This window comes from Teleopsis dalmanni, chromosome 1 (assembly GCF_002237135.1).
Source record: "Teleopsis dalmanni isolate 2A chromosome 1, ASM223713v2, whole genome shotgun sequence".
Classification (NCBI taxonomy): domain Eukaryota; kingdom Metazoa; phylum Arthropoda; class Insecta; order Diptera; family Diopsidae; genus Teleopsis; species Teleopsis dalmanni.
The window spans coordinates 227,218,539-227,233,311 of NC_051846.1; the positions used below are offsets into that span (position 1 = coordinate 227,218,539).

Sequence of the window (14,773 nt, forward strand, 5' to 3'; positions counted from 1 at the left end):
AGTTATACGTAAACAATTCTAATTGATAAACTATTACTGATAAGATACAATGAAATAATTTTAAGCAAATTCATTTTGAAAAATAATTTAATAAAATTTTGTTTTGTTTAAAATTTGAGTTAAAGTCAACTTATTTTAAATAATTTACACTAAGTTTCATATAAAAATATATTTAAATTTTTATAAAAAATATCTTCTGTGTACTAAAATCCAAAGACTGCATATGAGTATATAAAGTAAATTATAGCTTAGCTCTAGAGTGCCATTGCTTTTCGGATCTCTGAGTACTGAACGTTCATTTGCTTTTGCATCGATCCATGATTGACAACTGGTTTCATTTTTAATGAATTTGAAAATCGATTCAGCTATATTCGCTGGGGTCACCTCTTGACATTGTTCCAGATGATGTATGGTGCACTTTTCGAAACGTTCAAGATCAACGCATTGTTTTGGTTGAAAAACTAATTCTGGTAAATCATTTATATCTGGTATACTTCCATCTTTTGGCATATATTGAGAGAATGAATTATTCATGCAATTTGTTATAGCTTCTTTATTTGCTTCAATACATTCAGGTCCGTCTTCAGCGACGAAAAGTGCAATTTGATCGCCTCCACGATCACACATGAATTTAAGCAAACTTTTAGCTACACGCATCATAACCGCATTTTGGTTCTTCTCTTCGGGACTAAGACACGGCTGTACTTTTAGATTGAACTTTTGAACACATTCCATTATGGTTGGTATTTTTGTGCAATAATTGTGAAAAACTGAGTCCAACTCTCCAATAGGAGTTGCCTTTGCGATTTCCTCTTGTATTGCTGAGAAATTTGTAAATCCGGAAACGCATGCGGATAAAGATGCTGCACCCTTTTCAATGTCATGGTAGAGAGTAGAGTTATCGATACCTGATACTTTCTTGCATTTTTCGCGATAGACCTTTTTTATGTCATCTGTAAATGATAAAAATAGCATATAATTTATATGAATTTTGGTTTTTAGCATATATTAATTTATATCCATATATATATATTTTTAAAAATATGATGAAAATCAGAGGAGTACATAATAAATGATTTTAACAGAAGATACAAATATGATTCAGGAATAAAATTTATGATTAAATACATTAAGACTGAAAAGTTTTCGGAAATTCTCATTTAAAATTCGCGCGCTGTATATTTTTCGATATTTTAAGTTTATGTAGTTTGGCAGCACTGTCCTTAATTACTATGCCAAAAATGAGCTCGATCTGTCAGACAGTTCGTTTACGGCAGCTGTTGAAACCAGTTCACCTCAGTAGTGCGTTGCGAAATGTCTTCGACGGTCGTACGACCGTCCTGGAAGGCTTTGTACCACTCATAAACTTGAGTTTTCGATAAAACTGATTCCCCATAAGCCTTTTGTAGCATTCGCAACGATTCTGCACACGAAATTTCGTTCGAAACACAAAATTTGATGCAAACTCTTTGTTCAATATTTTTTTCCATTGTTTTTTTCGCAACGCCCTACTGAGGTGAACTGGTTTCAACAGCTGCCGTAAACGAACTGTCTGACAGATCGCGCTCATTTTTGGCATAGTAATTAAGGACAGTGCTGCCAAACTACATAAATTAAAATATCGAAAAATATACAGCGCGCGAATTTTAAATGAGAATTTCCGAAAACTTTTCGGTCTTAATGTATATAGCTCAATGAGTTCATTTAAAGGATACTTATATAAAGGATAAAAGAAAATTATTTAAAATATTTATAATGATATTTCAGTTATCAAAGTTTGGAATGACTATCAAATAACAATGATGACGAGTTACGATAACAAAATTTAACGTTGATTTATCTTGAAGTAATGAACGGTTTCCTAACATTTTTTTAACGTTCTAAAAGGCTCTACAAAAAACTTGTGTTATTTTATAATGTATTCATATTTCTATGTATTTTCGTAATCAGTTATAGTAAAATTCCGCCTTGAGAAAGTATTCAAATAAAGGGTAAAAGTTATATTTTTGTATGAGACCAAATTTGACAGTTCCAGATTAGCAAGAACGTTTATCATCTGTTAAGTCACTAACCTTGCTCTTGTACATTCAAGGTTGTATAATCTAGGAATACTGTCGGTAGATATTTTATTGACCATTGCCACACGTAATTGCAAGTTGATCATAATTATTAAAAGTCGGTTTTTTGAAATCAGGAAGACGGTAGGAAAGTCTGCTATACATTTTATCATAATGGAGGCTAGTGTTGAATGACTTAGTAAAGCCTTACTAAGTTCTTTGAAAAGTTACACTTAAAATAAAAAGCTCTATTAAATAAATAATGCTTTATCATTGTATCTTCATTAATTAATTAATTGAATTATTATGAAACCATACCATATATTTCTTAAAGGGTCTATTTTCAGCATATAACTACTATTAAAAACTTTCATCTTTTACAGGTGAAATTAACTGCGTCTAGTCAATATGCAAAATTATGGATGTCATAAATAGATAAATAAATAAATATAAATTATAAATATAGAAAACCTGTATTTATAAAAATAGTAATATACTTATTTTTGAGATATACATAAACTGATATATTTGCTTATTACAGGTACTTAAAGACATCATCTATCGTCTCTTTTGTCAGGTTTCATGGAATAAACCTTAAGTCCATTTATAAAATTAAGGTACTAATTGCTTATATATTACAATGGCAGATCGGATTTGTTATTATTATTATTAAAATAAAAACGTATATAAGATGTCTTCAAAAGTTCTGATACCACAAATTTATTAGAAATACAATGAAAAATAAAAGAGAATCGATATTGGTTGAAAACATCGATTATACCGATGGTAGAAACGTGTAATCTTGTGATCTTAATATCATAAAGAAGATAAATCATTTTTATATTGTAACTAGAGTATATGTAATAACTTATTTTATATCATAATTTTTAATATTTTTGTTATTTAACATGGAAACCATAGGGTCTTGCTGGCCAAAGAGAAACGACTTATAAAAAATTAAATTAACACGGTTTTAATCGGGATTAGAAAGACAATTCTAAGTGGGAGCATATGACTTGAGATCATATTGATTCTATTTCCCAATTGAATGAATTTCCATTAAAAAAATCTCATCGAATGTTATTTTAAAAGCTAAACAACTTTTGTTCGGTTCAGTTTAGATGTTTACCCAAAAGATCTATTATGCCCACAGTGATTCTTTACACTGGGAGCAGAGAACTCTTTCATATAGTTTTCTTCCATTCTTCCATTCTTATGTAATGTATTAATTACATAACTAAATTTTATTATATTTTACAATTTCACTATTCAAATCAACAATTGTATCCAACCATTTTTTTATTGTCATAATTATTCGGCACTGCAGTAATAAATTGACCATAATTCTAACCGCATATGTTTAACGTCTTTATCAGTTACCTTGAATATTTGTCAGAACTTGAGTCATTTTGTATTCTTAGAAATAAAGTATATTTTACTTTTGATAAACATTTCAAAATTTTTCTTAATTTTTTTAAGCGTTAATATTACAATTATTATTAATAAGTACGATGGAAAATCATATCATGGTTAAAAATGGTCCGTGAATCAAATTTAACAGGTGTCGATACATAGCTTGTAGTTTGTCCACTTATTAGACCTGACTTATTAGAAAATAAGCAAAAACAATTTCCAAGTAATTATATACCTATTTGATAGTCTATATAATATACCTATGCACTTATACAGTTCATTATACATTATACCAGATATGTATAAAGCATATTAAAATAATCGTACAGTTTATTATTTTTCAACTGTACGTATCCTTACTAAAAAGGTTGGGAACCACTGGTCTATATATTAGATTTAAAGGGGTAAAATGATTTTCGAATAGGTTTATTTATTATAAACATTATTTAACAATTAAATGAAAGAAACATTTTTATGGTATATTCAAAAATATGTATTATTACTGGAGAGATGATACAATTTCTTAGGCGATTGATATGATCACATGAACACAATTGAGATACAATGCAGAAAATGTATGTGAACTAAAAATATTCTATTAAATTACTTCCATTTGTCTGTTCTTAAATTAACAATTTTAATAATTAAACATAATTAATCAATTAAAACCGATTTAACAAAGCAAATCATATCACTTTTAAGATTTTAACTATTATCAGTGTTCAATCGTTATCAATTTTTGTTAAGCAAATTTGTTATTTACAAAAATCAAAAATTATATTAATATCTAAATATATCATACCCAATGTAAAATTTGTATTCCTATATTCTTTCGGTAAGAATTGTGATTTCAAACTTTCAATTTGACCTAAAGACGTGGCTTGGCTACTACTTTGTAGGAAAGTAACCACAATAGCCAAAATAGCCACTAATATTAACTTTAATTTATACATATTGTGTTTTTAAAATTTATTCTAATAATAATTAAAATAGAAACTAAGAGTATTTCAACCACAAGTTCACACAACCGACTTATAACTCTAACAGCGATTAACTAACAATTTGGGTCTCCAAGTAATTGAACCAAAAAATTATAAACTGAAATTATCGCTAAACAAAAATATTCAATAATCTAATCAAATAAAATATCTATCGTTCTTCATTGTGGGTATGTGTAAAACAATTAACTGTTATAGAGTATCTAAGGTCAAATAATTTTTGTTATAGACGTAACACCTTTTTAGTGATGAAATAAATTTAGTAAGTACCCAGTAATCAAGTAATCATAGGAGATATTATTGAAGTCGAAAACAATTTAATAGTTTAAAATCACAGAACGTAATGATTAAAATGAGATTTCTTTAAAATTATATAAAAATATCTCTAGTGATATGATGGTTCCGCGATACAAATTATTGAGTTTATATGGTCTTCAATTGAATTGTATTTGATTCTTATAATTTGATCTACATACATATATGTCTAAGCTCAACATACAGGGGATTTTTATAACGATAAAAAACGATGATTCGATAAATAGCATGAAATTTGAAAAAAAAAATCTGCACTGACTAATAAATATGAATATAGTATCTACATATCAAAATAATATATTTATATAGAGAGACTATTATACTCTATAAATTTTACATGAAGAATATCGATAAATATCATAATTTCTATAAAATATGTAAAGATTTTTAAGTTCTACAAAGAAGGCAAGCGCCTATACAAAGTTTATATGAATCGGTGCAATCGATAGTCATCATTACAATTTACAGTTTACAGTGATCTGTATAACGATTTCACTCTGTACTGGTCTTTCACTAATAAAAACACTCCACTTCCTTTGCCACTGTTGCCAAAATTACAAACAAAACTATTGTGTGAATCTAGTATTTGCATCCATCCCTCATCAGATTTGCTTAGTATTCATATTACCATCACATAGTATCAGCTGTATGATACTAGCAAGTTAATTTTTTATCGATACTAAGCTATAGTTCAAAGTACTTAATATTTAAAACAATACTGCCTTAATAGTTTCAATTCCATTGATGAAGATCTATACTTTTAATTTGCATCCATAATCATACACGTTATAGAATCAGTACTTGGGAAAGTAGATTTTTGTAAGTAACAGTCTAAATTTTTGTAGTAATAGCCACCATAATAGTGGACTAAGTATCGTGAAGTATACTGTGGAATGAAGTACACGCCCATTGACAAATAGGCGTGTCCAGGAACTCGATATGGTACAAATATAAATGGTGATACATAGTGTTATAAATAACATTATATATATAATTTATATATTAATAAATATTATTATATATTATTATGAAGTACTTTAAAATCACATATATATTGCAACAAATGCAATTTAGTCAGTAAAGTAACCGGCTTTAATGACTAATTGGGTTTTCCTTTAATAACCATCAATTATAAAATTTTTTAAAATGTTGCAATCATGCAAATGAAATGAATTTTTTTTGACAATTCATAGATTAAAGTTGTTCTATTGTTTGATAATTAAATTTCTTTATCATTTTATTGTTTACTTAAATGTATTTGCAATACGTGTAAACGCTAAGAAACACATGCCACACTTACCACACTTGACTCTTATTTGGTAATGAATTTTGTGTACTGACGCGTTCTCATTTTGTGTAATTGGAATGAACAGTACACAAAAAACAAGTGTTTATGAATCAAGTGCAAAGTACAGTTAAAGTACATGCAGAAAGAATGTTTTTAAATTTAAATGAAGTCATTACTTTTTCAATAGATAAGATATATAAACTGGTTTCATTTATGGCACATATAAAAAACTAACTAGTAACATTTGTAAAAATCGGCAAATTTTCTAAAGTGTGTTAGAGTAGATAAGTATTATGTTATAATGATTGCTAAATAAATAAAGAACTTAAAACTGATGGAAAAATATAATTAACCCTTTTAAGCTTTAAAAGCCATTTGAAAAAAAATAGCATAACAATAGTAATACATACTATTAAAATAAAGTGTTCACACTATGCGGCTTAATTAGCGAATGGCTAATTGAATATCAAGAAATTAAATGGAATATTAAATCTCACAAAAATATTGAGATTTGCTTGAATCAGAATGTAAATTTCAACAAAGATCTTGCAAAAAATGAAAGGATTTCTGTTATACGAATTTATATTACTCAATTTATTCATTGTCTAAGAATTCGCCTGGAATATTACCTTAAAAGTTATTTTCTTTTAAATTATACGATTAAAAAATATTAAAAATGGAATAATATTAAAAATGAAATTGAATCTATTTTCAGAAAATGCATTATTTTTAATTTTTAAGCAATTAAATATTTATGATAGTTTTTATAAAGATGAATGGCCAACATTTATTGTTATACATAGATTTTCTTAATTTACTCTTATTACTAGATATGATATTTATTTCTATCTTTAGATGAGATATTTATTTACTGCGGTATTGTCTAAAACTAATTTTTAATTGACCGCTGAGAACATTGCAAACATTGGGTTGTACTATTGGTTACCTTTTTGTAGGAGTGCTTGCATGCAAAAGTAGGATTTATAGGATTCTACTAGGCCTCCGAAACTATCAGGATCTCTTCCATTGAATTCCAGTTGATATAGTAGTTTGCTGTTGTAATTGGTTGTTGTTAGTTTATAAAGCTTAATAAATTAGTATTGTAAAATATAGTTTTATAATTACAAATATTACTATAAATAAATATATATCAAAATTTTATCTCATGTATTTACGCTTCAATATTATATATAATATTATTATTTGTTTTTATAAAAAGGAAAATATTATAAAAACAATATCATCAACCCTAATATACATTAATATTATAAAACTCACAAAATCAACTGAGTTATTCTCGTACAAAAAGCTAACTATAATTCTATTAAATATTGTTAGTTTAAATAAATCCATTTACAATATACATATTGGAGCTGGTTTATATACAAAGTTCTAAGATTAAAGCAATTTTTATAGCCACTACTGTATTTTTTATAAAATATATTTAGGGTGTTGTCTTTTATTTTCAGTCACATATATGAAGATAAAAATTTAATAACAAATAATTATTAATTTCATTTAACTTATTCAAAAATTAGTAAAGATTATCTGAATTGAACAGAATATCACAGAGTTCTGGATTCCTATAGGAGCATAGTCGGTTAATATATCAAATCCAATTCTTCTCTAAATAGTATTACAATGGATTAGTTAATGGCCTGGTAATAGTCGATGTACGTATAACCTTTTTTAATCCAACCCTGACTGTTAACCTGATCTTGTGTTTGTATGACATTGACTGATTATATACGAGCAACTATCTTGCGAGATTGGAGTTAGAATATTCCCGAGGTAATGCATGCCTAAGGCAATTACAATTTCGGCACCATCCCACACTTTTTGGAGTATAAATGATAGTGAGTCAGTTTTCACTTGCGACATCTGACTGGAAGTGTATATCTGGTACTATGGGAGTCAGTGCATGCAGCTTCGACTGTTCTGCCCATTTTAGATTGGACACGAGGTTGTGGTTAAAACTCCAACTTATGTTATGTAGTATGAATAGTAGTATGATTGTATTTATTTACTTTCTCAGCAGAGGTATTGATAGGCTTCGGTCCTTACAAAAGAGAAAGTTGTGCCAAACACATAACTTCAATTGGTACAATTGGAAATTCTTTAGAATTTCAAAAGAGGCTTCTATCGGTGGATTATTTTAATATGTGTGTTGAGTCGTTAAGGCAGATAATCACATAAATCACTGGTAACATACATAAGTATGTGAGCAAGTAAATCAATTTTTTGATAAGTTTCATAAACGGTTATAAATAGACAATTATGTAAAGCTTTTGTTCCTCAAAAATCAAAATTTTCCTATTGATTTCACAATTAAAAACTAATGAACATATTTTTTAGTAGTTCTTTATCTTAACATCAATAAAGTTTGGTAATCTTTCCGTATCAGTGGCAATAAACATACATACATAGTCGTAAACGAACTTCCTCTAACTGAAATAATCAAAAAGCTCATTTGTAATTATTTTACTAAACTAAATTGAGTAAAAATTCTCCCGATAATGCGAATGTTCTGGATTTCTCCCAAGCGGAGCATCAATAGTTTAATACAAACTCACTACGAAATCGCAAATTCACATTCGAGTTGATTGTTTTGGGGTGTCTAGAACTATTTATAGCAAAACATTAGTACAATCAATCACAACTGGAAGTGCGTTTTGACGCATTTTATAGATAAACCAAAAATTCCTAACATTGTAGTGGTTAAAATAAAATTATAAGTGGTTCAACATTTTTTAAAAATAATTAACTAAGTGTCGAACTATGTGAAAATTATTACTACTTATCTCAACAAGTGGAGTACTCAATCCATTCAAGTTTGCAAAGGTAGACGAAATCGATTTTCTCTGGAAGTGATTCAATCAAAATGTTTCACAAGAAGTACTTGGTTCGCAGTTTTTTACTCATCATAATTTTACTCGTGTTTATGTTAATATTAATTATATACATCAATGGGGATTTAAGAGAAGAAAATAAATTAATGCAAATTGTTTTGGATAGAAGAGAAGGTATACAGAAATCAAACAAAAAACAAAAAAAAAACAAAACAAACAAAAGATGAAATAAAGTGATAAAAAATTTGATCAAAATATTTTTTAAATATTCTTTTAGTGCCCGATGATAAGGATATAGTCAATGCGGTTGATAAGGAACTTCCAGCACTGGCACTTAATTTTTTGTACGCAAGTCGATTTAAAAGTTGGAACAAGACATGTGCTCCGTATCCTACATTATTTAATATAAAATTCAGAAATGTGTATTATCAAGATTTTGAAAATAAAAATGTTAGTTTTGCTTTATATGGTGCTTATTATGACAATCGAACGGATGTGTCAGGCGCACCATTGATACGCGTGCTAAGTATGGTGAATCAAATAGACGAAAAGTTTCCGAAGAGTTATTGTCAGTTGTGGTATGAAAATAAAACCCAGCCAGTAATAATACCAATAGTTGAATATAAGACCATTTGGTATAAAAAGTGGGGCAATTCAGCTAGAAGTGTTTATCCATATTTACTAAGTTGTATTATACCTGAAGAGAATATGAATGATATACCAATAACTGTGTCTTTGGTGAAAGAAGAGTGTGACAGAGCAACAAATAATTTAAAAATAAGTTATGAATTACCAGAAAAACCAAAAACAAAAAGTGGTTTTGCCGTTTGTGTTAAAGCATTAATGTATCCTTTCGAGGACTTATCAGCACGTATTGTTGAATGGCTGGAACTGTTGCGTTTGCTTGGTGCAGATAAAATTATTATGTATAAATATAAAACACATAAAAATGTTACAAAAGTTTTGGATTACTATCAGAGTACAGGCTTCATAGATGTACGGCCACATACATTTGCAAGAGGCGAACCCAACTTGTCGAATTTACAGAGTTTTTTGATCAAAAGTGATAGACTTAATAAGCGTCTTAACGAATTGGTGACATATAACGATTGTTTCTACAGAAATATGTACAAATACAAATACATAGCACTCATTGATGTAGATGAGGTGATTATGCCACTTGGTAATTGGACCAATTGGTATGATATAATAAAATTCGGGGAACAACTTACAGATGCCGATGCGAAGTGTTCAACTAATGCAGGATATTGTTTTCAGAATGTTTACTTTCCAAAATATGCAGAAGAGCCGCCTTATTATAACGATCTTCCAAGTTACTTTTATATGTTGCAACACGTAAAAAGGGTGGAAAAACATTTGAGAAGAGGGATGGCCACAAAATGTCTACACAACACGGAATATGCATTAAGTTTGCATAACCACTACAGTTTGAGCTGGGTGGGTTGTGGTGCGAAAGATATAAATTCCACTTATGTGCAAATGCAGCATTACCGGGAACCAGACGATAAAGATACGCTGGAACAGCCTGTAATAGATGCAAATATTATGCGATTTAAGGATCAAATATTGGATCGCTCAGTGAAAGTTTTTCGTAAACTGGGTTTTATAAAAAGTTGATAATTAAATCAATAAGAATAGTGGATAAAAGTAGGTACCTATATTTCAAAAACGAAAAAATTTATTTTAATTTATGTTATGCTATTAAATGTATATTATTTAATGTTATATACATTACATTTATGTATTAATTTTATATTAAAATTATATATTTTTAATATTATTTGTGTTAAATATGTTTTTATTGTAGTCTTACAGTATTATTAAATATATTATATCTATAACATATTTTATACCAATATATAACTATAATATTAAAGCAATTAGTGAAATATTATATTTATTGTTATTATTATTAGAGAGAGGAATAGTAGACATAAATGTTGATTTATTAACAGTAGAGCAAAAGCAATAGTTTGGGTTAATAAGTCCAGGTACAGAAAAATTGATTGGCAATGAAAGGTTTCGTCAAAGCAAAGCAGTAAGGCTATGAGCAGATTACTGATCATCTTTTATGAAAAAGATGATCTAACAGTTGGTGTTTTTGTGAAAGAGTCTTTTGGTCAAAAAACTAAGTAAAGAGATTCCATTACTAACAATTATGGAGGAATAAGTATTTGCTAATTTTAAGAAGAAAAAGTATAATTATTGAACAGAACTCAATGCTGTGTGAGATGAATAATAAGAAGACATATGACATTTGATTTTGCTAAAGATATAGCTTCTATTTTGTGGTCCGCTTGGGAACGTTTACACAAATTAAAATAAGAGGTCTTCAACACGATTCGGTTCAGTTTGAATTTTAGCCTTGGAATTTTTGTTGTTTCTCCCCATTTTTTAATGCACTTGGAAGCATAATATTTTAATTCAATTACAATATCTTATTCTGTTTAGAGATAATGATTTTACTTGTGACCAGTTCAGTCTTGTAGATTTAAGCTCTGCTAACAATGACCTTCTCCATATATTACGTGGTCTGCCAGGTTTTCGTTTACCCACTGCATTTCATTCTAATGTGGCTTTTGATATATTAATAGGGTTTTTACGGAGTGTGTACCTAATCCATCTCCAGCGTCTTCTCATTACACAGTATTTAATTTATTTTTTATTACAAAGTTGCCAGAGCGCTTCGTTGCTAATTATATTAAGCCAGAATATTTTACAGATGATTCGTAGATATTTGTTATTAAAAATTTAAATATTTTTTATTTCACTGGCGTTGTTGCGCCAAGCTTCGATACCATTGAGCATGACAGATTTAACATATGATGAATAGATTTTCAGTTTTATTGATCTTGAAATCTGATTCGATAGTCATACTTTTTTTAATCGATCGAAAACATTTCTCGCTTTACTGCTTTAACATCTATATCTTCTGCAGATCCGCGATTGACAGCCATGGTGCAGCCTAGGTTATTGAAAAAGCTAACATTGTCGATTGTGCTGTTATCTAAAGTAAATGGGTGGGAACTTCGTGTATTTATACGAAGGCTTTTATTAACCATTGACGTTAACCTTCTATTAACTATTGACTATTGACTCTTATGTCCTTATAAAGTTAGTTATTCTTTTGTATTATGGCAGAAGTTTTAATAAATATATTATTCCACTTTATTTTTGCTTTAATTTTTGGTTTATTTTATTAGATATTTGCTCTGCTCTTCGTTTACTTTTATGAAAAGGATTTTACTTATAACAACACTTCATAATAAAATCCGAGACATACACCCCTGTCAGGTGTGGAAAGCTCCAAACTACAAAATCAATTGCAAAAAAGTGTACATTCTTATCATTTTAATCTTTAAAAAATTTTAAAGATGAAAGCTTTAATAGTTTTCATTCAGAATATTCTGATGTCGTATTTAATTAAAACATATATATTTATTTAATTTGCGATAAAAATTTTTTTATGATAAGCGATACTAACTTATCATGATATCACATATTATGTTATGTGACAAGTTATTCAATATATTATATTAGTCGTATTTAATCGTATTTCTTAAATAATGTAATTATAAATTGAATAAATATGTTCACATTGAAATATACATATTGTGTTGATGTTTCTAAGAAAACAATGAATGTTAATTGATTTTCTATGGAAAGTTAAGTCTAAACTTTTCTGACTTATTTTTCAAAATCCCATTAAGAAATAAAAACGACATTTTTATAGAAAGAAAAGCTTTCTTATCTTTTAACAACCTGATAAAAAAAAATTAAATTAGTTTATGATCTGTTGTAAAATATTAAGATACTTTGATATTATAAAAGTTCAATTCTACAGACCTTCATTATACTTCAATTCTCACTTATCAAATTCTCACTTTGTAAACCAAATAAAGACACGTTGTTTCAGTTGTAAGTTCAGATAGTTCTGTCTTAATCTACTTACATGTGTAATTCTTCTAGGACTCCAGTACTGTAGTCAGTTTGAGCGAATTTTTTAGCGAAGTCTGCTTCTATATTAAATAAAGTTTTTGGATTAACAAAGATATATCAACAAATATGTTGGTAGCTTGACTCAGCTTGTTTCTGTTTGGTTTTGAAAATATATTGAATTAAATAAAAATAAAAAAATGTTCCAATATTTAGTTTTCAGTTAAATTGCGATTAAGAAAGTGTGTTACTCAAAAATCGGCAACTAATTTTAATTCATTTAATTTGTGTTATTTAAAAAATATTATAACTACAATTACTAATTATTAATAGTATAATTAAAGTTAGAACAAAATGTTTAAAAAACGCGGATTCAAAATTTTGGCATTTATCACTTTCATTAATTTTATCGCAGTTATATTACTGAATTTTGGTTATATCAGTTTTTCTACAAAAATTCATAAATTCATATATCCGCAAGAACTGAAATTGGATACATCAGTGCGAGGTAATGAAAATTAATTGCTTTAAAATGTTTAATATCTAATAAATTATATTTAGAACCCACCTTCGAAGAAATGGTGAAAGCGGTAAATGAAGAATTACCTAATCTGCCACTAGAGCTTCATGTGAAAAATCGCTACAGAGGTTTTCGTTTAAATACCACATGTGCTCCATATCCGGAAGTACTTGAAATACAGTTCCATAATAATTTTTATCAACACTACAGTAATAAGAATATAACATTTGAATTGTTTGCTGCATACTATGATAATCGCACCGATATTCCAAAACATCCCGTAGTACGCATTTTTGCGATGATAAACCAAATTGAAGAGAAATTCAATACGAATTACTGTCAATTCTGGTTCGAATCACAAAAGGAACCTGTGATTGTGCCAATAACTGAATATTTAGTTGTATGGATTAAGGGTTGGGGAAATAAATTTAATCACTTGTATCCACATATGTTAACCTGTATACTGCCTAAAGAGAAAGCTTCCGAAGCACCACGAAGTATATCCATTGTAAATAAAGAGTGTGATAAAGCTACAAATCATTTAAAAGTCATCTATGAACCACCATTAGGCAAAAGAAAGAAAGGTGGTTTCGCGGTTTGTGTTAAGGGTTTCATGTTTCCATTTGCAGATATATCCGCACGCTTAGTGGAGTGGATGGAAATGATGCGAATACTAGGTGCCCAAGAAGTTATTGCTTACTCACTTGCTGTACATCCAAATGCGACAAAAGTGATTGATTATTATAAGAAAAAGGGTTTTCTTAGGGTATATCCATATTCTTATGCACGCGGTGAGCCGGTCTTTGCTAATTTCCAGCGTTACATTATGAAGGAGGATTATCTAAATATGATATTAAACGAAATGTTTCCATACAACGATTGTTTTTATCGGAACATATATAAATATGATTATGTGGCGGGTATTGATATTGATGAAGTGATTATGCCACTTGGTAATTGGACATCTTGGTATGATATTGTTGAATATGGTGAGAAATTTAAAAGTCCTAATTGTAAAACATTTGCTGGTATCTGTTTTCGAAACACCTATTATCCGAAATATGAAGGTCAACCGCCTTATTCCACCGATATTCCGAACTACTTTTATATGTTGCAACATGTAAAGAGAATTGAAAAACATATGCCAAGTGGCTTTGCAACAAAATGTTTACATAATACAAAATACGCGTTAACACTACATAATCATTACAGTTTGAATTATTTGGGTTGTCGAGATCTTGATATGAATACTACTGATGCACAGCTTCAACATTACCGAGAGCCAGATGATAAGAATACTTTGAATTTAACTATTATGGATCCGAATATTTGGAGATTTAAGGACAATCTAATAAAACGTACAATGAGAGTTTTTG

The 14,773-nt window shown here is 28.7% G+C and overlaps 3 protein-coding genes across 3 annotated transcripts in view; 2 read left to right on the top strand and 1 right to left on the bottom strand.

Annotated features, from left to right (window-relative positions):
* Positions 1–135: 135 nt before the first annotated feature.
* LOC119667919 (27 kDa hemolymph protein-like) lies at positions 136–4,503 on the bottom strand. The gene is made up of 2 exons (XM_038077271.1): positions 4,273–4,503; positions 136–953 (listed from the first exon to the last, which is right to left on the bottom strand). The coding sequence occupies exons 1-2, from the start codon at positions 4,421–4,423 to the stop codon at positions 181–183; spliced, it is 924 nt and encodes a 307-aa protein (XP_037933199.1). The 5' UTR covers positions 4,424–4,503; the 3' UTR covers positions 136–180.
* A 4,522-nt stretch (positions 4,504–9,025) lies between these two features.
* LOC119667920 lies at positions 9,026–10,609 on the top strand. The gene is made up of 2 exons (XM_038077272.1): positions 9,026–9,094; positions 9,198–10,609. The coding sequence occupies exons 1-2, from the start codon at positions 9,067–9,069 to the stop codon at positions 10,556–10,558; spliced, it is 1,389 nt and encodes a 462-aa protein (XP_037933200.1). The 5' UTR covers positions 9,026–9,066; the 3' UTR covers positions 10,559–10,609.
* A 2,622-nt stretch (positions 10,610–13,231) lies between these two features.
* LOC119667573 overlaps positions 13,232–14,773 on the top strand; it is a 1,934-nt gene continuing 392 nt past the window's right edge. Inside the window, exons 1-2 of the mRNA XM_038076878.1 lie at positions 13,232–13,385; positions 13,439–14,755. Coding sequence (XP_037932806.1) covers positions 13,232–13,385; positions 13,439–14,755 — 1,471 coding nt within the window. The remainder of the gene's footprint in view (positions 13,386–13,438; positions 14,756–14,773) is intronic.